Source organism: Mirounga angustirostris, unplaced genomic scaffold, assembly GCF_029215605.1.
Source record: "Mirounga angustirostris isolate CCGP_5_RB_7025 unplaced genomic scaffold, mMirAng1.0.hap1 SCAF_16, whole genome shotgun sequence".
NCBI classification, from domain to species: domain Eukaryota; kingdom Metazoa; phylum Chordata; class Mammalia; order Carnivora; family Phocidae; genus Mirounga; species Mirounga angustirostris.
The window spans coordinates 45,341,471-45,369,254 of NW_026991724.1; the positions used below are offsets into that span (position 1 = coordinate 45,341,471).

Consider the following 27,784-nt stretch of genomic DNA (forward strand, 5'->3'; position numbering starts at 1 on the left):
AGTTCCCTGACCCATGTTAATCAATAGGGAGCACGGACTTAAATTTTGGATATTTGATGGCTATCCTATTGTTACTGTTTTCTACATTCTGGTCAAACACTGTGGCCTGTATATTTTCTGGTTTTGGCGGGGGGGTGGGGGGGACTAGTTATTAGGAAAAATATTATCTCTTCCTATTTTTTGACAGCTGTGCTTTCAACTACTCATCATTATATCCACAGGGTTTCAGACTGGCATTAATCTTCTGTGCAAGCATAGAAGATCAAGTCTGAAGAAAGACTATTCACAAATTCTTTTTTTTCCTTTTAAAATTCCATGATGAATAATGAGTGATGAGAAAAGCTTTCCTAGGGGCGCCTGGGTGGCTCAGTCGGTTAAAAAGGTTGCCTTCAGCTCAGGTTATGATCCTGGAGTCCCAGGATTGAGCCCCACATCGGGCTCCCTGCTCAGCAGGGAGCCTGCTTCTCCCTCTGCCCCTCACCCTGCTTGTGCTCTCTCTCTCAAATAATTAAAATAAAAATCTTAAAAAAAAAGAAAAGCTTTCCTATACTAATTACGTTCATTTCTCTCTTTTTTTTCATTAGGAATTCTTTGATTTAGACAAAGGTAAGCAACATGGCTAAAATCCTTTCCACAAATAGGAGCGCCTGGCTGGCTCAGTCGGAAGAGTGTGTGTCTCTTGATTTTAGGGTCATGAGTTCAAATCCCACATTGGGTATAGAGATTACTTAAATAAACTTAACCAACTGAGCCACCCAGGCGCCCGAGATTATTTAAAAAAACTTAAAAAAAATCCTTTCCACAAATAATAATGAAGATAACTATGAAAATGAGTACAATGATAATAGTGGACAACTTTTACTAAACATTTACTATGTAACAGGAATAGTTCTAAGCACTTTACATTTATTAATTCATTGAATCCTCACAACAAATGAATACATACAGCATGATTATCTTTAATAATATATAAGAAATAAATTGCCACTAACATATAAGAGTAAAAAGTAAAAACAAAACAAAACTAGAAGGATAAACAACACTTTGATAACAGTGGTTCATTTTCTTTCTAGTATGAGATGGGGGTGGATAAAAAGGAACAAAACAGTTTACAGGGAGAAAATGTGCATAATTTCAGCAATAAATAGGTTTTTTTTTTTTTTTTTTAAGATTTTATTTATTTGACAGAGAGAGCCACAGCGAGAGAGGGAACACAAGCAGGGGGAGCGGGAGAGGAAGCAGCAGGCTTCCCGCGGAGCGGGGAGCCCGATGCGGGGCTCGATCCCAGGACCCTGGGATCATGACCCGAGCCGAAGGCAGATGCTTAACGACTGAGCCACCCAGGCGCCCCAATAAATAGATGTTTTAAAAGAAAGAAACAAACATTCAAAGATAAATTTGGGGTCATAGTATTCAGGGCATATTTCATAACTGCAAATGTTTAGATGCAAACAGAACATGAGTAATAAAGTCGTTTTGAAAAGTCATTAAGTATATATAACTCATTTAAAAAATCTATATTTATTGAAATGGCAACCGTATTTTTTGGCATGACCAAAACAGGTGAAGGGATAATATGCATGCATACCATGACTTTAAAAACAAAGTCTGGGAGGTTTGCTCTATCAACTTAAGAGTAGTCAGCTTAAGAGTAGTTGCTATGATTACTGTTAAACTTGGTTTTTAGTTGCTGGTTTTCTGATTTTCTGTTTTATATAAGAAAATACAAATTTGTGAAATGAAACACAAGATTAATACTGACTTCAAAAACAAGGTTATAATTCTACAATTAAAAAATACAAAATCACAAATTTTAAACAGTGTGATACTGATGTAAGCACAAATACATAGATCAGAGAAGAAAAAAATACAAGCAAACATAAACAAGAATATAATGTCTCACCAAGAAGGTAGAATGAAATAATAGGCAAGAGAAGAATTATTGAACTGCCCTTAGTACAAGATTGGGGAACGGGGATGGGTAAATGTCAATTTAGAATCTTAATTCATAACTTAGAGTGAAAAACATTTGAATTAAAAAGAAATATAAAATAAAATTTAAAAACAAAAAATAGTGAAAGCGTAACTATCAAATGTGAATTTTTTTTGTTTAAAATATTAGGAAGGTAACAGGAGCTTTAACTTTTGTTACTCATCAGTGTGAATTCCCTGGTGACGAATGAGATCTGAGCCACTACTAAATGCCTTCCCGCATTCCTTACAGTTATAGGGCTTTTCACCAGTATGAATTCTCAGATGTCGCGTAAGGTTTGAACATTTATTAAAGGCCTTTCCACATTCACTACATTCATACGGTTTTTCATCTGTATGTATTCTCTGATGTTGAAAAAGTTGTGAGTTCTGAGTAAAGGCCTTCCCACATTCAAGACATTCAAAGGGTTTCTCACCAGCATGAATTCTCTGATGTTGACGAAGTTGTGAGCTCTGAGTAAAAGCTTTCCCACATTCCTTACAATCATAGGGTTTCTCCCCAGTGTGAATTCTCTGATGATTAGTAAGCGCCGAGCCACTACTAAAGGCTTTGCCACATTCCTTGCACTCATAGGGTTTTTCACCAGTATGAATTCTCTGATGCTGAACAAGCTTTGAGCTCTGAGTAAAAGCTTTGCCACATTCTTTACATTCATAGGGTTTCTCACCTGTATGAATTCTCACATGTTGAAAAAGTTGTGAGCTCTTAGTAAAGGCTTTCCCACATACTTTACATTCATAGGGTTTTTCACCAGTGTGAATTCTCTGATGGTCAATAAGATTTGAGCAATAGCTAAAGGCCTTCCCACATTCCTTACATTCATAGGGCTTCTTACCAGTATGAATTCTCTGATGCTGAGAAAGGTATGAGCTACAACTGAAAGCCTTGCCACATTCCTTACATTCAAAGGGTTTTTCACCAGTATGAATTTTCAGATGTCGAGTAACATGGGAGCCACAGCTAAAGAATTTCCCACACTCCTTACATTCATAAGATTTTTCACCAATATGAATTCTCTGATGTTGAATAAACTGTGAATTCTGACTAAAGACCTTTCCACATTTCTTACATTCATAGGGTTTCTCTTCATTGTTAATTATTTGCTGTAGAGTAAAGAATGTCTGTTGAATAAATGTGGGCATGTATTCATGAGTGAATATTTCTTGGCTGAAATGCCCACTTTGATATCCCAGTTGTTTTTCAAAGTGGTTTCTATATTCCAAAATGTCTCTAAAACTGGAGTACTCAAGGCCATGCTTTGTAAGCCCCATTATCTCCCTCTGGCAAGATTCTATTTCATAAACTTCCTTCTTCAGAGACAGTAACTTGGTTTCACACATTGATTCCAGATCTGAAAGAAAATGAAATGTTAAATATTCTTACTACCCCACTCCCACCACCCATTTATGAAAACTTAAACTTCTATAATAGAAATGGAAAAATTAAAGTGAAAAGAGTATCTGTTGGTAAATGACATACAGTTCTCAAGTGTATCTGTTTAACCTGAAAATAGACCCCAAAACTGCACTGAAATTAATGAGATATAATGCAGAATGTGAGGGAGGAGACTACAGAAAAAGGAAACCACAACGATTCTCAAATATTGATGTGGATCAGAATCATAAGGAAAGGACGGTAAATACACACTACTGGGCATATGAAAAGATGACAAGTCCTATATACATCTATATAAGCATGCATGTATGAACACGTAAGAAACTATCATACTATACGTATCACAAAAAGTGGATAATTTGCTGACCTCCATTAAAGGTTTCTGGAGAGGAACAAATGCACATGGGGAAGATTTCTGGGCTCTGTAGTATGATAAAGAATAAATTTGGTCTTTGTCCTTGGTTTCTAACACAGAGCTTCAAAAACCCTTGGAACTCCCTGAGTGATAGGAATGTTTTTTGCTATGCCAATGAGGTGATTCACAGCAGATCCCTAGATAGCTGCAGGATGGGGACTGGTCACCAGAAAGACCTAGCATGTTATTAGAGGGTTGAGACCTTCAGCTACTGGCCTTCTGGGGAGGAGAGAAGAGCCAGAGATTGAGTGGCCAATGACTCACTCAATCATGGCAGTGTGAGTAAATCCCAATAAAAACTCTGTACACCAAAGCTCAGTGGACCTTTCTGGTTGGTGAACACACCAACATGAAAGACGGTGTACTTCAGTTTTACTCTGAAGGATACATTTAGACCTTGCCCTAAAATGTATCCTTCAGAGTAAAACTGCAATTATAAGTATAAAGCTTTCTAGAGTTCTGTAAATCATTCTAGCAAATTATTGAACTTGCAGGAGCTGTGGAAATCCCCAAATTTATAGCCAGTTGCTCAGAACTGTAAGTGTCTAAGAACTCTGAGACCTGCAGCTGGCATCTAAAAATGAGGGCAGGGACGCCTGGGTGGCTCAGTCAGTGAAGCGTCTGCCTTTGGCCCAGGTCATGATCCCAGGGTCCTGGGATCGAACTCAGTGGGGAGTCTGCTTCTCCCTCTCCCCCCACTCGTGCTTGCTCTCTCTCTCTCTCAAATAAATATATAAAATCTTTTAAAAAGTAAAATAAAATAAAGCGAGGGCAGTCTTGCGTACAACTCTGCTATTAATCTGTAGGGTCTATGCTAACTCTGGGCAGTTAGGGTCAGAACTGCAGCACTCCCAGTTGTGATAAAAACTGAATAGGTTCCAAAGTAAGGATAGACTGGCCGAAATTTGGAAGAGATTACAGAGGGCTAGCCACAAGGGGCCAGAGCCTAGAGTCAGTCTAAGGTATTAAACTAAATTGATGTGAGTAGTCGATAGGGAAGACTCAGAATATGTTCTGTTCTGGTGATTCAGTAAAAATACTGTTTGCCTTGGAATTTTGTGATGCTGATCTTGGGAGAAGAGACTTACTCATGTACCACTGCAGTGGCTGAAAAGGAGGCAGCTAACGTTTAAGGCAAACAGGAAGAAAATAAGACACAGTGCAAAGTACTGTCATGGAAAAATGACAAGTGGAAGCAAGCTGATAGAGTGGAACTCCAACTCACAGTCACTCACTGTATGTTCCTGGGCAGTTATTTAACCTAAGTCCTCATTTCCTCATCTGCAAAAGGGAGATCATCTTTACCTTATGATTCCTGGGAGGGAAAGGAATAATGCCTGTAAATGTCTTTGAGTCAAGTGTTCAGTATTTGATAGCTATTATTACGAAAGAATTTCTTACCAAAAATGGGGATTTTAGGCAAATTAAATGGTTTGAAGACATCAAAATGGAGCCTACTGGAACAACTCAAGCCAGAAACAAGGAATTCTTTCTAGCATAATCTTTTTTCTCCTCTCCCCATAGAATATTTCAGCAACTTCCATAGAGTTAAGCTCCTAAGTAACTTTTAAAACTATCCACTTCTATGTCCACTGCCAATGGCCTCTCTTCCAAACCAGAATCATCTCTTACTCAGGCCACTGAGGTAGCCTCCCAACCCATCTCCCCACCAAGTTCTCCCACTCTTTAATCTATTCAGCAACCAAAATTAATGTGGCCTAGCCTTCCACTGCTCGAAACCAAACTCCTCACACTCACTGGCAAAGACCAACTGATCTCCAATCCTGACTCACACTCGATGCTTGCTTGCTCACCAGCCCAGTAACCCTCCCTTTCTTTCAGTTCTTCAAACACACCAAGCTTTCCCCTCCTAGAAGGGCCTTCGCAGGGGTTCTTCCCTCCACTTGGAGTTTTCTTTTCTTTTTTTTTTTTAAGATTTTATTCATTTATTTGAGAGAGAGAGAGCACGAGTGGGGGCGGGGGCAAAGGGAGAGGGAGAAGCAGCCTCCCCACTGACTGGGGAGGCCGATGTGGGCCTCAATCCCAGGACCCTGGATTCATGACCTGAGCCGAAGGCAGACACAACCGACTGAGCCACCCAGGCACCCTAGAGTTTTCTTAATACATTAAATAGTAAGACCTAATACTGAGCCTAGTACTATAGTAATTCTGAAATACTGATGAGAACAAATAATTTTTCAATATGTCTACCTTAACAGTAAGATGATATGAAAATATCTGTGATTTCCATTCATGTCAAAGTCACAGGAACTATACAATACTGCTATGGTTTGTTCCATACACCACAGTAGGAAGATATGCAATTTTCAATTTGAGGTTAGTTAAATATAAAGTATTTTTTCCTTCTCTTTCAAGCTCATGGACTCCCTAAATTTTATTCCAAAGAATCCAAAATTAGCAACCTCCTTAAAAACATGATGTCACTCCTCCACTCAAATCATCTCATTCAGAATAGAATTCAAAGCCCATACCAAGGCCCACAAGGCCCCAAATCATCTGCAGGCACACCCCACCTCTCACGTGCACCTAGCACACAAACACACGTACATCCTGCTACTTTGCCGATCTCCTTTCCCACAAGTCCCTCTTTGCTTCTTCTGTTCCAACCACAATGGTAGATGCCAAAAAGCTCCTAATTCAGGGACTTTGTTCTTCCTTTCCTTCTGCCTGAATCTCTTCTACCAGATATTTACAACACTTGTTCCCTCGCTTCCTTCAGGTTTTGGTTAAATTATCACCTCATCAAAGAGGCCTTCTCTAACCTCCCTTCATATCACTTACCACCATCTGACATTGTAAACATATCTATTTTTTCTCTCTCACCTTCTAGAACATAGGCTCCAGAGGAGCAAAACTCTGAATGTTTTATTCAATGCTGTACTCCCAGCATTGGTCCCACTGGGACCAATACTTACTATACAGTAATGCTCTTCTGGAGCATTTAGGATAAGGTAAACACTTTATCCTAAATCTCGACTCCTCTGACACCTCTTCCTTTCCATTATAGGCCTTTTCATCTTCCCCAACACTGTCATCATAGAAGGTGACTGCAATCACTTGCAAAACTCCCAACTATTCAGTATGGATTTTCCACTTCTGCATATTTAGCCACTGACTTTCTGCTAAGCCCCCTGATTCTCCTTACTAGATTCTACTTTGTGGAAATTATTCATGGATATATTTTAGCACTACTTTTTGACTTCCAAGTTCTTTTTTTTTTTTAAGATTTTATTTATTCATTTGACAGAGAGAGACAAAGTGAGAGAAGGAACACACGCAGGGGGAGTGGGAGAGGGAGAAGCAGGCTTCCCGGCGAGCAGGGAGCCCGATGCGGGGCTCGATCCCAGGACTCTGGGATCATGACCCAAGCTGAAGGCAGACGCTTAATGACTGAGCCACCCAGGCACCCCTGACTCCCAAGTTCTTAATAGGTGACATGATTAGCAAATGACAGCACCTGGCAGGCTCTCTTGCACAAATCAGTAAATGAAAAACACTGGGTAAAGAAATAATGCACAACAAACTGATAAAACAAGTCACTGGCAAGTAATATTCATGATCAGTACTTGGAGGAGGGGCTGTGCATACACATATGTATGCATGCACACACAGGAAACATTTAAGAGGAAGAAAAGCCAACAAGGAACTAAATCTAAAATATGGGCAAAAGAGTTTTATTGGAGGGGAAGCGAAGGGCTCACCCTACTTGAAATTACGAGGGTTGTTGGAGAAGAGTAGCAGAAAGAGTAGTGAGAGAAGGAATGAAACAGGTTGTTTGTAAACTCACGCTAAGAGGACTTGGTTTTTCCAACAAGCTTAGATAACATCTCAAAGGTGCTGAGTTTACCTGTAATGCCTTGCTCCTGCCCAATCATTTCTCACTCACCTGAACACAGGCCTCTTGTCAGCTCTCTGCCAACCATCCAGGGCTCTTTTCCTTGTTCCAATAAGGAGATAACTTGAGGCTTAGGAATGTAAAGTCCTGCTCACAAGAAAAGATATGGGACATGGTTACACTGTGGGTAAACCAGATCCAGAAATCAGATCCAGTCCCTTGATGACAAAAGAGGAGATGCCACTACAGGAACAGCCAAAGAAAGAGGATGAAGCTTCTGCCACAGTCACTGGAGTTGCCCATTTCCAACTCTTCCTTTTCATTGCAGCTCAAACCACTTATTTGGGAATAGGGAGCAGAAATTCAGCCGGTAACTTGAAAATCAGCTGGGAAATTCACTGTGGAAGAAACATTCCAGAGAAGAACTCTAAATTACTGGTATAGAAGTCCTTACCCATTGACAGCAGATTGCTATAGTTCTCCAACATCACATCTCTGTACAAGTCCCTCTGACCAGGGTCCAGGCACTCCCACTCCTCCTGTGAGAAGTCTATAGACACATCACTGAACACCACTGATCCCTGAAACAATAAACATATGTATTACTTGTGTAATAAAAGAAGTAATTCAGAGACTATTGCACTTGTATTGTGGGGTAAAGCAAATGAGGGACTGTATTGGTATCACTCAGAATCAGTACCTTTGGATCTTAAAAATAGATGCAAGAGTAATTAGTTTATTTTATAATAACATATCTAGAGGGTGCCTGGCTGGCTCAGTTGGTAGAGTATGTGACTCTTGATCCTGGGGTTTTAAGTTTGAGCCCTATGTTGGGTGTAGAGGTTACACCCAAAAATAAAATCTTAAAGAAAATCTATGAATAAACTTAACCAAAGATGTGAAAGACCCATGCTCTGGAAACTATAAACACTGATGAAAGAAATTGCAGACAGACAACATAAATAAATGGAGACATTCCATGCTCATGGACTGGAAGAACAAATACTGTTAAAATGTCTATAGTATCCAGGGGTGCCTGGGTGGCTCAGTTGTTAAGTGGCTGCCTCCAGCTCAGGTCATGTTCCCAGGGTCCTGGGATTGAGCCCCGCATCGGGCTCTCTGCTCAGTGGGAGGCCTGCTTCTCCCTCTCCCAACCCCCCTGCTTGTGTTCCCTCTCTCGCTGTCTCTCTCTGTCTCTCTCTCTCTGTTAAATAAATAAATAAAAGCTTTTAAAAAAATGTCTACAGTATCCAAAGCAATCTACAGATTTAATGTAATCCCTATCAAAATACCAACAGTATTTTTCACAGAATTAAAATAAACATTCCTAAAGTTTGTATGGAACCACAAAAGGCTCAGAATAGCCAAAGCAATCTTGAAAAGGAAAAAAAACTGGAGGTATCACAATTCCAGACTTCAAGTTAAATTATAAAGCTGTAATAATCAAAACAATATGGAACGGGCACAAAATTAGACACATAGATCAACGGAACAGAATAGAAAGCCCAGAAATAAACCCAAAATTATGTGGCCAACCTTTGACAAAAGAGGAAAGAATATACAATGGGGAAAAGACAGTCTCTTCAATAAATGGTGTTGGGAAGACTCAAGATACACAAGATACACAAAAACAAACTCAAAATGAATTAAAGACCTAAACGTGAGACCTAAAACCATCAAAATCCTAGAAGAGATCACAGGCAGTAACTTCTCTGACATCGGCTATAACATCATCTTTCTAGATATGTCTCCTGAGACGAGGGAAATAAAAGAAAAAATAAACTATTGGGACTACATAAAAATAAAAAGTTTCTGCACAGCAAAGGAAACAACAAAACTAAAAGGCGGGGCGCCTGGGTGGCTCAGTTGATTGAGCGACTGCCTTCAGCTCGGGTCGTGATCCTGGAGTCCCGGGATCGAGTCCCACGTCAGGCTCCCTGCTCAGCAGGGAGTCTGCTTCTCCCTCTGACCCTCCTCCCTCTCATGTTCTCTGTCTCTCATTCTCTCTCTCGCAAATAAATAAATAAAATCTTAAAAAAAAACAAAACTAAAAGGCAACCTACTGAATGGGAGAAGATATTTGCAAATGACATATCTGATAAAGGGTTAGTCTCCAAAATATATAAAGGACTGATACAACTCAACACCCAAAACCAAATAATCCAATTATAAAATGGGCAAAAAACATGAATAGACATTCCTCCGAGGAAGACATACAGATGGCCAACAGACACACGAAAAGATGCTCAACATCACTCATCATCAGGGAAATGCAAATCAAAACCACAATGAGCTATCACCTCACACCTGTCAGAATGGCTAAAATGAACAACCAAGAAACAACAGGTGTTGGTGAGGATGTGGAGAACAAGGAATGTTCTTGCACTTGGTAGGAATGCAAACCGGTGCAGCCACTGTGGAAGACAGTTTGGAAGTTCCTCAGAAAATTAAAAATACAACTACCCTATGATCCAGTAATTGCATTACTGAATACTAATTCAAAGGGATACATGCACCCCTATGCTTATATAGCAGCATTATTTATAATACCCAAATTATGGAAGCAACCTAACTGTCCACTGATAGGTGAATGGATAAAGATGTGGTATTTATACAGACAATGGAATATTATTCAGCCATAAAAAGAAAGAAATCTTGCCATTGCAACAACATGGATGGATCTAGAGAGTATAATGCTAAGCAAAATAAGCAAGTCAGAGAAAGACAAATACCATATAATTTCACTCATAAGTCAAATTTAAAACATAAAACAAACCAACAAAGGAAAAAGAGAGAGACAAACAAACAAACAAAAAAGACTCTTTTTTTTTTAAAGATTTATTTATTTATTTATTTATTTGAGACAGAGAGAATGAGAGACAGAGAGCATGAGAGGGAGGAGGGTCAGAGGGAGAAGCAGACTCCCTGCCGAGCAGGGAGCCCGATGTGGGACTCGATCCCGGGACTCCAGGATCATGACCTGAGCCGGAGGCAGTCGCTTAACCAACTGAGCCACCCAGGCGCCCAAAAGACTCTTAACTATAGAGAAAAAACAGATGGTTAGCAGAGCAGAGGTGGTCGGGGGATGGGTGAAATAAATGAAGGGGATTAAGAGTACACTTATCTTGATGAATACTGAGTAATATATGGAATTGTTGAATCACTATATTGTACACCTGAAATGAATATAACATTGTATGTTAACTAGAACAAAAAGGTTAATCAGTTTATTTTATATTGAAAACAAACAATTTCCTGACTTTATCTATTGAAAAGGCCTACAAATAATAATTCATCCAGTAGGAATAAGTACCCCTAGTGTCTAGACTGTAGTCCCTAAGTATTATATTCAAATAAAAGGAACCAAGATCCTTTGGGGAAACAGATGATTTCAGGATTGAGTCAGAAATGCCAGGATGAGACTGAACATTCTGTTATATCAGAAAGCAAGAGAGCTATCAAAAACTACTAGAATCATGTTACATGAACTCAGGCACCAACTTGAAGAGCCTCTCAATGGCTAAAAATGGTATAATCTGAGGATTCAGTATAATGGACCTACAGGTAAAAAAATGTTTAAATCATGAGCTCCTAACAACAATGAATAAAAAACTACTGGTCACCTTTTTAGGATTCTAAGAAACCAACTCATTATTCAAATATTCTTTCCTAGACAGACTATCTTTCAGGGTAACCAAACAGTTGATGAGAAGTTTTACTTTATAAAGAGTATTTCAGGGGCGCCTGGGTGGCTGTTGGTTAGGCATCTGCCTTTGACTCAGGTCATGATCCCAGGGTCCTGGGATGGAGTCTCATATCGGGTTCCCTGCTCAGCGGGGAATCTGCTTCTCCCTCTCCCTCTGCCTCTCTCCCCAGCACTTCCTCTCTCTCAAATAAATAAAATCTTAAAAAAATATAAATAAAAAATAAAGAGTATTTCACCTAATCTATGAAGGAGGAATGACAATTAAAATATCATTCTGCAACCTCTAATCTAGACAGTAATCATCGATGGTGGATAACATTACAAAAAGAAAGAGTACCAGATATAATGTGTCTTCTGATGGAATCACATATCACCACGTGTGACATATTCATGACAAAAAAAAAAAAAAAAATCTCAACTGAATCTGACCAAGCATCTAGACTTAACTACCAATTTTCAGGAAACAGTTAAATGATGCCACAGAGATGCAATCAGCAAAATCCAAACAGTGGACAAATGAACCATTTTTTTTCTTTTCTAACAAAAACATACACAGAAAGAAAATAGATGGAAGGGGTACCTGCAAAATAAGAGACTCAAAAGACCTCAATGAACTGCAGTGCACAGTCCTTATTTGGATTCTAATTCAAATAAACAATTATTCAAAACTTGAACACTGGCTAGATATTGATGATATTAACAAATTATTTCTAACTTTTCTAGAGGCAATAATGGCATAATGGTTGTTTCCAAAAATAATCCTTGTCTTTTAGAAATACATACCAATTTGTATTTGCTTCAAAATAATCCTGTTTGTAGAAGTGAGGGCAGGGTAGTGTGCAAAAAAAAACCAGGTATCAGTATAAATGAAACAAGACTGACTCGGATTTGAAGCTGAATGGTGAGTATATGGTAGTTCATAACTCCTCTACTTTCCTATGTCTGAAATTTATTATTATAAAGTTTTTTTAAAGGGGGTTCGTATAGAATAGAATATCTGCAAGGCTCTACTCATATGAATAGCACTGATTTAAACAAAATTGTGATATAACTCTGTTGTGGGAAAAGGAAGTAGAGTGTGATATAGCAAATCTAAATCCACATATACCTTGCAAAAAAATAACTACAAAATGTCTAAAAATTTGGTTAATCAAGAAACAGCAATATAGGAATATTAATTAAAATAATGGATATATTCTATTGTAATCAGCTAAAAGAGATGCAGGTATCTCCCTTCAGGGATTATCCTTATTTCTGAGATAAAGAAAACTGGTGATTCATATGGAAATTCCTCATGACCCACACTTCCTGTCCAACTTCAAACTGAACTTCGTTCATGGATGCCCTAAAAGTCACAGAGATCTGTCGGGATCAGCTACCAAGCCCACAATCTTCCAAGCTCATAAACCAGGAGGTCTTGCAACAGTCTAACATTTGGAACTACCAATATCACTTCCTATACTATCTCACTGGTAAATACCGATCTGTAGAACAAACCCATGTTTGCTCCCAACTAAGCAACTTACACATCTCCACCTCATCAAATCACCATCTGGAAAGCATAAGTTCATTCTACAAATCTACTCTCATTTCCTTTCCATCATAGCTCCTGGGAGAGGGCTAAGAAAAGAGATGCCAGGTGAAAATATTAATGCTGGGTCAAAAAAAGAGGGCACTTAAGAATGGTAAAGAATTATCTGGTTAGCCTGAGAGGAAAAGGAGACTAAGGATCCTGAAGGGGAAACCTGATAGCCAAAGATGTCAGGAGTAGGAAAACAAACACTCAAACGACCATTTAAAAAAATTTTTTTTAAATTTGATACTAAATGTCAGGAAGGTAAGAAAAAGCATCAACTCACCTGGGCCATGGCTTTCAGTATTGCAGGAGAGGATCAGTCCTCCTTGGGGCTGTTTTCCTGAGAAAGGATAGTATTCTGAGAAAGCAGGACTGGGGAAGCAAAGAAATGCTCTAGAAACCACACTGGCTTTACAGCTTTCAGGTGACCACCCTGGGTCTTATGATGTAACTGTGGTCAGTGGGAGTATGGGATAAATCCTACTTCTTCAACCCCAGAAGCCCCAGGCTTTAGCTATAGTAAAATGGATCCTGGCTACTCGATTCAAAGGAATACAGACGCAGATTCCCTCTCCTTCATCTGATTAACCCAGGTTCTGGGTTAATCACTCAGCCAAGTGATTCCGGCCAGACCTTGTCCCACTTCAGTAAACCCAAGACAGAGCTTCTTTGACCTGCCTGAGGAGATCCCTCCTCTGCAGCCCTCACTCAGGTCCTCAAGCAAATTCACCCAAATGGTACCCTTTGTCCAGGACCCCAGTATGCTCTGATCAGAAGGACTAAGATTTCCCTAATGAAGTCTTCTCACTTCATTCATGGCCCAAGACAGTCTGTCAACTCCCATCCGCCCAGAACTCCCCACCTCAGCCTTACAGAGAAGCACTCCTCATTCTTACCCTATAGCTCTGTTTTTCTTAAAAAAAAAAAAAATAATAATAATAATAATAACTTTGCTTATATGTTTTTGCCATGCAAAACAAAGTGTCAACTTTTATAGCTTTGGGGTAAGAAGATTTTTCTTACCTATGCATATTTATATAAATTTATCGTTTAGGGACACCTGGGTGGCTCAGTCGTTAAGCGTCTGCCTTCAGCTCAGGTCATGATCCCAGGGTCCTGGGATCGAGCCCCACATCGGGCTCTCTGCTCAGCGGGAAGCCTGCTTCTCCCTCTCCCACTCCCCCTGCTTGTGTTCCCTCTCTTGCTATATCTCTCTCTGTCAAATAAATAAATAAAATCTTTAAAAAAAATTTTCTCTGTTTAATGCTTTGTCACACGTAGGTCTTTAATCAATTATTACTTTATTTTGGTAGAATATTAATTAACAAAACACTATAGTATAAAATTATAAGTTATAATTTTATTTCAGTATAATTTATGAGTTAGGAATCCTACTTAATTTCTCTCATAGGAGGCTGACTACCCAAGTGTACCAAAGTCACATGTGAATAATGTATCTCACTTAAAATGCACTATTATTTTATATGCCACTAAGAAAGATCAAAACTGTGTAAGATATTACCTGACTTCAGATACGTTGAAAAGGGGGGGGGGGCAGAGCCTTACCGCAGGTGACTACAGCATTGGTTTAAATGCCAAACCATTATCACAGATGATACATGTTTGGATTTACTGTGGTTCTATTTTGGTTCAGTGATCCATCTTTATTCTTTGGCCAGCATCACACTCTATTTATTGTAATTTATTTTTTATATATAATTTAAAAATATGTCAAAAATATATCTTATAATTTAAAAATATCTTTTTTTTAAGATTTTATTTATTTATTTGAGAGAGAGAGAGAGCACATGAGAGGGGGGAGGGTCAGAGGGAGAAGCAGACCCCCCGCCGAGCAGGGAGCCCGATGCGGGACTCGATCCAGGGACTCCAGGATCATGACCTGAGCCGAAAGCAGTCGCTTAACCAACTGAGCCACCCAGGCGCCCTAAAAATATGTCTTAATAAAAGACCGTTTCCATTACATACCTATTAGAATGGCCAAAGCCAGAACACTGACAACACGAAATGCTGGTGAGGAGCAACAGGATCTCTCGTTCATTGCTGGTGGGAATGCAAAATGGTACAGCCACTTTGGAAGACAGCTTGACAGTTTCTAACAAAACTAAACATACTTGGGGACCTGGGTGGCTCAGTCTGTTAAGCGTCAGCTCCCTACTTCTCCCTCCCTCTCTGTACTGTCTCTCTCTCAAATAAATAAATAAAATCTTTTAAAAAAAACCCAAAAAACTAAACATACTTTTATATGATCCAGCAATCATACTTTTTAGTATTTACTCAAAGGAGCGGAAAAATTATGTCCACACAAAGACTTGCACAGCGGCTTTATTCCTAATTCCCAAAACTTGGAACCTTTAGTAGGTTAATGGTTAAATAAACTGTGGTACATCCAGAAAATAGAATGTCATTCAGTGATAAACAGAAGTGAGCTATGGAGCCATAAAAAGATATAAAGGAAGCTTAGATGCGTATTACTAAGTAAAAGAAGTCAATATGAAAAGGCTACATACTGTATGACTCAAACTATATAATAATCTGGAAAAAGCAAAACTCTGAAGACAATAAAAAGATTAGTGGTTGCCAGGGGTTTGGAGAAGGATGAATAAATAGAACACAGAGGATTTTGGAAGCACTGAAACTACTTTGTATGATACTATAATGACGGATTCACGCCATTATACATTTGTCCTAACCTACAGAAGTTGAACAAGAATAAACTATCATCTAAACTGTGAACTCTAGATGATCATGAGGTGTCAGTATAGGTTCTTCAAGTACCAAATGGGGGTGCCTGGGTGGCTCAGTCAGTTAAGTGTCTGCCCTCAGCTCAGGTCATGATCCCCAGGGTCCTGGGATCCAACCCCAAGTCAGGTTTCTTGCTCAGCACGGAGTCTGCTTCCCCCTCTCCGTCTGCCCCGCCCCAACCCCACTTGTGCTCTCTCTCTCTCAAATATATAAAATCTTTAAAAAAATAAAACTTTTACTAGAAAAAGTGTACCAAATGTACCTGGTGGGGTATGTTGATAATGAACAGGGAGGCTGTGGGTATATGTGGGAAATCTCTGTACCTTCCTCTTGATTTTGCTGTAAACCTAAAACTCCTCTAAAGACATAAAGTCTTTAAAAAAAAGTTTCTGGCTCTGAAGCCAGACTGTCTAGACTATAAATAAATAAATAAATAACCCCTCATTACTCATCTTTTTCAAGTTTCCTGATATTCTTACTTTCCCATATGAGCATAAATTGTTTAAAATATATATTGGTAGGGCGCCTGGGTGGCTCAGTTGGTTAAGCGACTGCCTTCGGCTCAGGTCATGGTCCCGGAGTCCTGGGATCAAGTCCCACATCGGGCTCCCAGCTCAGCGGGGAGCCTGCTTCTCCCTCTGACCCTATCCCCTCTCATGCTGTCTCTCTCTTTCTCTCTCTCTCTCTCTCAAATAAATAAATTAAAAAAATAAATAAAAAAAGCTTTAAAAAATATATATATATTGGTATTTTTCTTGAGGCTGCATAAAATGCGTAAGTTAACTTAAGGAGTTCTGACACCTTTTTGATGTTGAGTCTTGCTTTCCTATAACACAGAATACCTTTCTATTTATTCAAATCAATGTTTCTGTCCTTCAGGATACTGAAAAGTTTTCCTCATGTGTATCATGCTCATTTCTTTTTTAGATTATTCCTAGGTATCTCATACTATTTTTGTGGCTATTAATTATATTTAAAAATTATAATATGTATATGATATAATTATGTTACACAGAAAATTAAAATATAAACAATTATATTTTAAGTATATACTTATTATATGTAAATGTGTTTTATATTATTGTTTACTTAAAATTGTTATTACACTTTCCCAATGCATCTTTCATCTATTTTTGTTTTAAATAAACAAAATTCTGTTGACTTCTGGATATTGACTGTGTACCTTTTTGAATTCTCTTCTATTTGTAATAGTTTTCAGTCTATAACAGGATGTTAAACTATGTCTCTCTCATTCTTAGTTTAGGAGAAGTCCTGAAGAAGAGCAAGACAACAGGGGCCACAAAACTCTGCATTCTCCCTGAATGAGAATGAGCGAGAACCCTGGCCATCTTTTTTTTTTTTTTTTTTTAAGATTTTATTTATTTGAGAGAGAGAGAGAGCACAAGTGGAGGGGAAGGGCAGACGGAGCAGGAGAAGCAGACTCCCCACTGAGCAGGGAACCCGAAATGGGGTTCGATCCCAGGACCCTGACACTTAACCAACTGAGCCACCAGGTACCCCGAGAACCCTGGCCATCTTATGTATCGTGCAAAAGGAGCTGGCTGCAAACTGATTTTGTGCCCTTGGATCCATTCAACATCTATTCTAAAGGTGTTTCAGAGATTGGAGAGTGTATGAGAGGAGGCTGTTTTTGAGAGAAAGATCTATTTTTGGAAAGCACTGGTATGCTCTGTAGTCCTCCTGCTTCACAGGGACAGAAAAGAGGGACCCCAGTGCCACAAGGGTTCCAAGCAGAATGTGATGGGAGGTCTTGGGAAAATTTGCCTTGTGTTCCAGAGTTTAGAAAGCACAGAGACTGGGGCCACAGTCCCTCTTCGAAGTAGCTATCATGGGCCCCACAGTAGGAGCTGGCCTGGGTCTGGTTTTATTCTAAGCCTACCAAAAGGATTTCCAGCTCTAGACAAGAGCTCCGTGGAGGACTGATGCCCAAAGCCTGAACATAGGAACTGTAAGCAGCCCTCTCCTTAGTAGTTGTGAACGTGCCCCAAGGCAATAGAGATCCAGCGTCCCTACAATTAAGATTTTTCTTCCCCTTTCATTTTGCTGCTCCCCACTTCCAAGTTGTCTAGTGAAACAGAGAAGGTTAGGAGAAGGAAAAAGAGAAGCAATCATCAAGCTTTCTCACTGGAAGCTTCTAGCTCGAGAAGCCAGGAGGTTAAACTTTTAAAACAAAAGTTTATGGCATCGATTAGTACAGTGAAACAGACATTCTAATTACTAAAATGAGACTGATTTTGTGACTGAAAGAAACCAGAGGACTGTTTATTTTCCAACTGTGACTGAAACACTTATCCATAGGCAGGAAATTAACTGGCCCAGAGAAGCTTGGTAGAAGTTATGGGGAAAAAATAAAGCAGTTGTTTCCTATGGAGTACTGGTTTTCTAAAGGATTTAGGGGGTAAAAAAGATTAAATAATACTGCTGATAGTGCCTTCTCCCTGATTTTACGGTGAATGCTTCTGGTATTTCACCATTAGGCATTAGGTGAGTTTTTTTGTTGTTGTTTTTATTTTTTTAAACTTTTAATACAGAAATCTCCAAACACACACAAGAGTAGAGTTTAAATAGTGAAAATCCTCCATGTACCTACTAACTAACTTCAATAATTATCAGGTTAGGTGGCTCAGTCTGTTAAGGGTCTGCCTTCAGGCAGGGTCCTGGGATAGAGCCCTGCATCAGGCTCCCTGCTCTGCAGGGGAGTCTGCTTCTCCCTCTCCCTCTGCCCCTACCCACTTCTGTTCTCGCTGTCTCTCGCTCACTCTCTCTCTCTCAAATAAATAAAATCTTTAAAAAAAGTAATTATCAGGTCATGGCCAATGTTTTTTTTTTTTTTTAAGATTTTTAAAATTATTTATTCATTTGAGACACAGAGAGTGAGAGAGAGAGCATGAGCAGGGGGAGAGGCAGAGGGAGAGGGAGAAGCAGGCTTCCCACTGAGCAGGGAGCCCCATGTGGGGCTCGATCCCAGGATCCTGGATCATGACCTGAGCCAAAGGCAGACACTTAACCATATGACTCACCCAGGCGCCCCGGCCAATATGGTTTTATCTGGACTCTCCTCCACTAATTTTAGGTTAGCTTTGATTTTTGTTTGAATAGCTTTATTGAAATATACTTCACATATTATATAAGTCAATCATTTAAAATATATAAATTCTGGGGCGCCTGGGTGGCTCAGTTGGTTAAGCGATGGCCTTCGGCTCGGGTCGTGATCCTGGAGTCCGGGGATCGAGCCCCGCATCGGGCTCCCTGCTCAGCAGGGAGTCTGCTTCTCCCTCTGCCCTCTTCCCTCTCGTGCTCTCTGTCTCTCATTCTCTCTCTCTCAAATAAATAAATAAAATCTTAAAAAAAATAAAATAAAATATATAAATTCTATGTTTTCTACTATATCACCATGATCTAATTTTAGAACATTTTCTTTTCCCCAAAAGAAAGGCCATTAACAGTCAATCTCCTTTTCCCCCTCCTCCCTCAGCCCTAAGCAGACATGAATCTACTTTCTGCCTCTGTGGACTTGTGTAATATTTCATATAAATGGAATCAGGATATGTGGCCTTTTGTGACTAGATTTTTTCATTTATCACGTTTTCAAGGTATATCCATGTTGTGGCATGTTATCAGTACTTCATTTCCTTTTATAGCTGAATAATAATATTCCATTGTATGGATAGATCACATTTTGTTTACCCATTCATCAGTTGAAAGACATTTAGATTATTTCCACTTTTTGGCTTACCATTGTGAATAATGCTCCTATGAACATTCATGGACAAGTTTTTGTGTGATACACTTTTTCAGTTCCCTTCAGTATATACCCAGAAATGGGACTGCTAAGCCATATGGCAACTCTGTTTAACATTTTGAGGAACTGCCAAACTGTTTTCTAAAAGGGTTGAGCCATGTTGCATCCCACCAGCAATTTCTCAAAATCTTCATCTTGTTATTATCTCTTTTTTATCATAAGCATCCTACTAGATAGGAAGTAGTATGTCATTGTGGTTTTGATTTACATTTTCCTTATGACTAATGATGCTGAGTGAAATTAGTTTTTAAGAACTCAATTCTTTAGAATTCTTTTCTAATGTAATTTCCACTATTGTCCATTACTTTCCCAAAGGCATTCCCATTCATGTGGGAAGAGGCAGTAACTCTTATTTCCTATTAAGGACAAGGAAATTGAGAGTGGAATAAACATTGTGAATGGCTAATGGGAGAGGAGAACCAGCACATCTTTGGTTTTGGCCAGGAGAAGGGATGATGTAGGTAATTAAGACAGAAAGGGCTTAGGCCCAATAAAACTGGGGACACTCATGCTCATCCTGATTGTCTTGAGGAAACCCCAGGCTTTCAGTTCACTTTTTCATCCGCGCCACCCAGATTAACCCAGAGTAAGCCTGCTCAAAACACTGTGTGCTAATCTTGAAAAAATACTATCTATATTCTAACTCTCCTACTCTTGTGCCCGCTAATTTTTAGGTAAATAGAGTCATAAGGAAAGTTAATAGCCTTATGAAGTCAGAGTCACCACTGGAGTGTTGAGTCACTGTATAATGAAGCTAACATTTAACAGCTGCATGTACCTGTCATGCCCACAGCCCCTTACCTGAGGAAGAAGGTGCCCACCCGAATTTAAAATTTAAGTCTTGTTTGATCATTTTAAAAAAGCAAATTTTGCTCACTATTCCATAATAAATGTTTACTGTGGAACTATCTCAGATTTAATTACTTCCTCAATTCATTGCTAGCCCCTTGCCCCCAATAATCTATCAAAGTATGAGAAAATTGGAAAAACGAAGATTTCTTTCAAGATTCTTACCATAAGAAGAAAAAAAAAAGAAAGATCAATGTGAACACTAACTAAATCTTAAAAAGAAAACTTTTGAGCTCTGGCACCACTTAAAGTAGCCCAACAATGGCAGCACATTTGCTCAACATAAACTCTCAGGTACAAAAGAGTCTTCAGTATTTGGTCTTTTATTCAATTCCAAGAAGGAAAGAGAAGTGAGGAAAAGATCAAAGAAAAGGAAAGAGGGTTCCTGAATAATAGCTGACTCCACTCTTAAAAAAAATCTGTAACGTTCTGCTGCTGCAGTTGCCAAAAGATGATACTTTCAAGAGTGTCAGGTGTTGTGTTGAAAGGATCCCTTTTAAGAGTCTCCTAAGGGGCGCCTGGCTGGCTCAGTCGGCAGAGCACTTGATTCTTCATCTCGGGGTGGGGAATTTGAGCTCTTGAGAGAGCACAAGCAGAGAGAGCGGCAGGCAGAGGGAGAGGCAGGCTCCCCGCTGAGCAAGGAGCTCAATGGGGGACTCAATCCCAGGACCCTGGGATTATGACCTGAGCCGAAGGCAGATGTTTAACGGACTGAGCCACCCAGGCGTCCCAAGATTACTTAATAAGTTAAAAAAAAAAAAGTCTCCGAATAGGGGCCCTTATTGGCCGTGTAGTGAAACATGCAACAATATATTATGAATACTTCTTCTGTGGCTCCTCCTTGTACTATGATGGAGTCCATTGCAACCATCAGGTCATTAAAACACTGAAAAATGCTTTAAGTCCATAATAACACGTGAGAGAAAAATATAAAGTTCACAAAAAAGGTGAATAAAAATATATAATATTTTACTGGCTATAATTAGTGAGTGATTATATGTGTGGGTTTTTTTCCTTGTCTTATTATTTATATTTCTAGTATAAGTGCTTGTTTCTACTTGTACAATCTGCAAAGTATAAACTCAAGGAACTTTGAAAAAGCCAGTCAGCCTCAGAAATAGGAAAAACTGTACCAAAACCAGGAAGGACCCAATACACCTGTGGCCTCACACAATAACCCCAGATAGAAAGGGCATCACAGTTAGTTGGCACAAGTGAGCACACACAAATCCAAGTAGAAACAGGGTACGATAAAATAATAAATAAGCTGAGGGCGCCTGGGTGGCTCAGATGGTTAAGCATCTGCCTTCAGCTCAGGTCATGATCCCAGAGTCCTGGGATCGAGTCCTACATCGGGCTCCTGGCTCAGTGGGGAGCCTGCTTCTCCCTCTGACCCTCTCCCCTCTCATGCTGTTTCTCTCTCGCTCCCTCTCTAAAAAATAAATAAAATCTTAAAAATAAATAAATAAATAAATAAGCTGAATGTCCCAAGTGAGAGCTCACTGCATACTCAATCCATTATCACCTATGAAATGAACATTTTATTAGCAAAATTAAACCCCTAATAATTAAATAGTGATATTAGGAAGATTTAGGTTTTTTAAGAAACGCCTAGCCTAGCTCAGTATATTATGACAGGATGATGAGTTGTGATGACATTGCGTATCATGCAACTTTTTTTTTTTTTTAAGATTTTATTTATTTGATAGAAACAGCGAGAGAGGAAACACAAGCAGGGAGAGTGAGAGAGGGAGAAGGAGGCTTCCCGCTGAGCAGGGAGCCCCATGTGGGGCTCCATCCCAGGACTCTGAGATCATGACCTGAGCCGAAGGCAGACGCTCAATGACTGAGCCACCCAGGCGCCCTGCGTATCATGCAACTTTAAGCACATATCACATCCAGTAAAGAAACTGAGTTACAAAAATAAAAATCTACATTAAAAACATAAATTTACATGTCCAATGACATATAAAAAGGGACTCAGCATAATGACCACGAGCTCAGGTTCTGATGATCGTATAATATGCAAACAAGTCCCAGGGACCAACCAAGAGTTAAGTGAGAACTCAGCCTTTCTCATATCTGACTTGGTAATCTGTGTCTTATCTCCTTTTTTTTCTTTATATTTTCCTAGAGGTTTATCAGTTTTATTAATTCCCAAAACTAAATTTTTGGCTTTGTTAATTTTCTCTGTTGTACATTCATTTTATATTCCAATATATATAAATTTTTATTTGAGCTCTATTATTATTTCCCTTTTTTTTTGCTTTCTTTGGATTTAATTTAGTATACTTTGTCTTAACATCTTGAAATGGGGGCACCTGGGTGGCTCAGTCGGTTACGTATACGACTATTGGTTTCAGCTCAGGTCATGGTCTCAGGGTCATGAGATCAGGCCCCATGTCAGGCTCCGTACTCAGTTGGAGTCTGCTTGTCCCTCTCCCTCTGCTCCTCCCCCCGTTCTCTTGTGCTCTCAAATAAATAAAAAATCTTTTAAAAAAACAGCTTGAGATGAATACATAGATAATTAATTTTTCAACATTCTTCTTTATTAGCTTATGCATTTACAGCTATGTATTTTCCTCAGGTTCAGCTTTAGCAATGCCACACATTTTGATATATTTTTATTATCATATAGTTAAAAAAAATTTTTTTTAAGATTTTATTTATTTGACAGAGAGATAGAGAGAGCACAAGCAGGGGGAGCAGCAGGCAGAGGGAGAGGGAGAAGCAGGCTCCCTGCTGAACAGAGAGCCCGATGCGGGGCTCGATCCCAGGACCCTGGGATCACGACCTGAGCCAAAGGCAGCCGCTTAACGACTGAGCCACCCAGGCGCCCCTAGTTAAAATTTTTTCTAATTTCCATTGCAATTTCTTCTTTGAGTCACCAGTTATTTATAAATTCATTGCTTAAATCCCAAATATTAAGGACATTTCTAGGCATCTTTTTGTTATTGATGTCTGGCTGAATTCCAGTGTGGTCAGAAAACATTATTTCAGTCCTTTAAAATTTATTGAGATTCCTTTATGGTCCAGCATGTGATTAATATGAATAAAGTCTCATAAGCATCTGAAAATAATATATACTGTAGTTGTAAGATACACTGTTCCACATATGACAGTTATGTCGTTTGTCAATTATACCGTTCTAATATTATATAGCTTTACTGGGCATATATTGATTGTTCTATCAGTGAAAAGTGCTGTGAAAAGTGAAAAAATGCTAAAAATCCCCTACTATGATTGTGTTTTGTCCACTACATCTTTTAATTCTGTCAAATAGATTTGAAACATTTTACAAAGGTATGTACATTTAGGACTATAATATCTTATTGGTGGACTAACCTTTTTATTATAAATTATTGCTCTTCCTGGCAAAGCTTCTGTTCTAAAGTCTGTTCTCATACAATTAAGTAGGAATGTAAATTGATACAATCATTTAGGAAAACTACCAGTGTATATTAATGCTGAATATATGCATAACCTACAACATAAGTATTTCACTCCTAGGGGTATACCCAACAGAATGCATTTATCTGTGCACCAAAAGACATGAAGAATGTTTAGAGTAGCCTTTTCCATAATAGCCCCAATCTGAAATCTTGAAAACAACTCAAATGCCAATCAATGATGGAATGGATAAATAAACTGTGTTATAGTCATACAATGGAATTTTAAACAGCAATAATAATGAATGATCCACAACATGATGCAACATGGATGAATCCTGCATATTCATACTACATAATATTATTACATATTATACTCATTATTACCTGTGAAATACATGTTAAAAAAAGCCAAGCACAAATTGTGTGATACTATTTATATGAAATTCCAGAACAGACAAAATTAATCTATGGCTGTAGAAGACAGAGTGATGGTTATCTTTGGGAGAGGTGAGTAGTGAATGGATGGGACAAGAATTAGGCTTCTAGAATGCTGGTAATGTTCTATTTCCTAATCTGATTTGAGATCTGGTTAAATGAATTTGCTCATTTTAAAAAATTCATCAAGTCACATATTTTGATTTCTGTACTTTTGGAATGTATGTTATACTTTGTACTGATACTTTGTATCAGCAAATAAAAAAAAATTAAAATACCAAGTGACCAAGTATTAGAATACAGATGACTATGTTGATAAACTGCTGGTAAGAATTTAACTGGTACAACCATATTGAAAACCAGTTCAGTATTATCTAGGAAATTTGAAGATACACACATATCCTATGGCCTGGCAACTGATTTGCATGTTTATACCCTAGGAAAGCATGCACATGTGCACCAGAGTACTTATAAAAACATGTTTAGAGCAGCCCTTTCAAGTGAGCCCAAAACAAGAAACAACCAACGTCCAAATATATAGCTGTGGTTTATAACAATAAGGATAAGCCTAAGAAATACAATATTGTGTGGGAAAACAAAAAAAACCAACAAGACTCAAAACATTACCCAGCACAATTTCATTTCTATAAAGTTAAAAAGACAAAACTAAACTATATTACTTAGGGATGTGTAGATATACAATAAACTGTTTGTTTGTTGTTGTTTTTTTTTAAACACCAACAAGAAAATACATTATCACCAAAGTCAGAATTAGGGTTACCTAAAGAGGTGAAGAGTATAGGTTTATTCTTGAAGCAGGAAGAACAGAGGCTTCTGGAGGGCTGACACAAGTTTTTGTCATACAGAGGTTCCCTTTATAATTCTTAAACTGTATGTCTATATTTTAAACACTTTTGTGTATGTATGTAATATTCAGGAATTTTTAACCAAGGAAAAACTAATTATATAATAGCTATAAATTTTAGTGAAAAGATAAAAATTTGAAATGATAAATGCTATGAGATTCTGATCTTGAAAATAATGTATACTGTATGAACACAGGAAATGTGTTAGAAGGAAATCAATCAATACATTGACAATGGTTATATCTGCGTGGTAGTTTACTTTTGCTCTCTATAACTTCCCATTTTCCAAATTATTTAAAATAATCATGTGTACGTGTCTATGTGTGTGTCTGTGTGTTGAAAAAGAAGCAAAAGCTTAATAACACTGGAGAAATTGAGCTATTTTCTAAATTAGTACGTGAACACTATGTAGAAGGAAATGAGGGGAAATGTTGGGATTTGTGTGCCCACCCCTAAAGCTTCCCATCATTTTCTTTAATGGAAATTTGTCCAGGTCACATAGATGACTCTCTGTTAAACAAGGCCATCCAGAAGAAGAAAAGCTTAAAAAGGATACCCCCTCGCACCTTCTATTTGGCTTCCTCAACAGCCATTCCTCCTCCTTCCTCTGGGGACCTATCTGAGAAGAGCAGAGCTGAGGAAGGAGAAAGGAATCGTGAGATGCCAGGCCTTTCTTGTGGCCTAGACTGACCAGAGCAGTAGTAGCTCTGGACTCATACCTACCACCCATGGAGAGAAGGGATGGAGTCTAGGCTGTTCACAGCATTCCTGTCTGAGCATGTCAGAAGGGAAGAAATCTCTGCTGTCCAAAACCAAAATCTTGTCTTGATCTCACACAACTACTGGGACAACACACACTGCCACTCTGGCAACAATTACTGGCACCCTCCAACTGCACACACGGTGCCACAAAAAGTTACATGTTCCCACTCACACGTCCTCACAAAGGCTTAGGTTGCTAACACAACCGCAACCACAAACACACATACAATCCTCAGATAACAGTCATGGCCGCATAATCAGATTCTGTACACTCCCCGCCTCCTACACACAGTATCACACAAAATGAACGCACACACTCACAGACCCGCCATGGGGACAGTCACACCTTACACACACACAGCCGCACAGTCTGAACCACACACCTACAACAGGGATATCCAGCCACACCTGTAAACAGAGGTCCGCGCATGGTCAGTCGCAATGACACACCCACCACAGGGAGAGACAATCACACCCCTACACGGAGCGCCGTACAGTCACATAAGGTCACAGCCGCACACATGGAATCCTGTTCGTCTTGTCCCTTCCCCCAGTCCGACGAACTCACACGCGCCGGAGATTCCAGACCCGCCCACACCACCCCTTCAGGCTGCTCCTCCCCAACCCACGGACGCACCTGCGCAGCCTAGTCGAGCCCCCAAGACTCGGGCCGCTCACCTTGTAATTCCCCTTACCGGGAGGCCGAGAATCGGGCAAGCGAGTGAAGGAGCGGCCCGAACACTGCGGAGGCCTCTGGGAAATGTAGTCCGGAAGCAGGTCGGCTCAGACAAGATGGCGCCTGGCGCTTCGATTTCCTGCCGGCGCATAAACCTGAGCCAAGCCGATAACCCTGCTCCCCTCTCCAGATCGCTGCAAGGGGTCTTCCAGATCCAAACGCAGTCTCCGAGTCGGGTTCCCACAGGAGACAGTCCACACATCCTGGAGATACGCTTCCTCCATGGGCCCTGCCAGTGCCTGGGAGCCACATGTTTCCGAAGAAATAGAAAAAGGTTGCCGCGTTCCCACGGAACTTGATTAGAGCCGCAAGAACTTCTGGGAAATGTAGTCTAGAGGTGGAAAGGGTGACGCTACCTCTCATGTAGCTTGTCTTAGTTGACTGCGCTAAGCTTGCCCACAGTGAAGAGTGGAGCCTCACCCAAGACTCTTTTAGAACTTGTATGTGTTAACCTTAAAAATAAAACTGTCAATTACTTTACCACCAAAATGGGTTTGTTGGGAATAACAGAATTGCAATTCAGGAGGAGAATGTTCTGCCAAAATGGTAAGCAAGTCCAGCAAACAAAGGAGAGGAACAACTCTTTCATGGAAAAGAAGGAGGAAGTTGGGAAGTTGTTTTGAAGGAAAATCCGTTGGAGAAAACTAGGGTGATAATGATTTATCATTGCCAAACTGCAGGGGTAGTCAGTTTCTTGTAGGTGATGCAATGTACATCTTTCCCCTTTGGGGCCTGTAATTTACATTCTTTCCTTTTGAGGGTCCTTAATTGACAATTCTTCCTATAACTGACAGACCCTCTTCTAGCCCCCTGACTCTACTTTAGTGAGTTTTCCCCTTACTAATTTTCACATAACCTACTGAGACCTGGGACCTGGGACCTGGGATTGATTGACTACATTGCCATTTTTGCCTTCCTCAGTGGATGAGTGTGTAGCAGGACCTGGACACTCCTCAGGGAACAGAAACCTGGGTGTCTCAGCCTGAATCCCACAAGAAAAACTGAAGGTGAGTAATCCAGAAGCTTGGAAGGGGGCTGATGGCAGGTTGTCTGGAGTGTCAGGCTGTGTGTGTGTGTGTGTGTGTATGTGTGTATGTAATAGTGGTGACTCAGAAGATGGCCCCAATGTGTGTAAGGCGATATGTGAATTTGGATGAGTTACCTCATTTTCTTCATCAGAAAACTAATGATACTTGGAGTGCATGTTCTTGTACCAT

At 39.5% G+C, this 27,784-nt stretch overlaps 1 protein-coding gene across 11 annotated transcripts; it reads right to left on the minus strand.

Moving 5' to 3' along the window:
* Nucleotides 1-1,758: 1,758 nt before the first annotated feature.
* On the minus strand, nt 1,759-26,842 carry ZNF383 (zinc finger protein 383). 11 transcript variants are annotated; one of them, XM_045891405.3, is made up of 6 exons: nt 26,527-26,838; nt 25,636-25,703; nt 13,225-13,281; nt 8,114-8,240; nt 7,711-7,806; nt 1,759-3,344 (listed from the first exon to the last, which is right to left on the minus strand). In XM_045891405.3, the coding sequence occupies exons 3-6, from the start codon at nt 13,231-13,233 to the stop codon at nt 2,149-2,151; spliced, it is 1,428 nt and encodes a 475-aa protein (XP_045747361.1). In that variant the 5' UTR covers nt 13,234-13,281; nt 25,636-25,703; nt 26,527-26,838; the 3' UTR covers nt 1,759-2,148. The 11 variants fall into 11 exon arrangements, with proteins under 11 accessions (XP_045747361.1, XP_045747359.1, XP_064437443.1 ...); XM_045891403.3 differs by having other exon boundaries at nt 26,510-26,838; XM_064581373.1 differs by lacking the exon at nt 26,527-26,838 and adding an exon at nt 26,469-26,485.
* Nucleotides 26,843-27,784: the final 942 nt, after the last annotated feature.

Excerpts from the sequence above, each read along its gene's own strand:
- ZNF383 (XM_064581372.1), bottom strand. The coding sequence starts at position 26,769 with ATGTGTGGACTGTCTCCTGTGGGAACCCGACTCGGAGACTGCGTTTGG. Across the intron at positions 8,241-26,526 it reads GCCCGATTCTCGGCCTCCCG|GGATCAGTGGTGTTCAGTGA; the intron begins GTAAGGGGAATT and ends TTATTGTTTCAG. Across the intron at positions 7,807-8,113 it reads TAGCAATCTGCTGTCAATGG|GACTTTACATTCCTAAGCCT; the intron begins GTAAGGACTTCT and ends TCTTGTGAGCAG.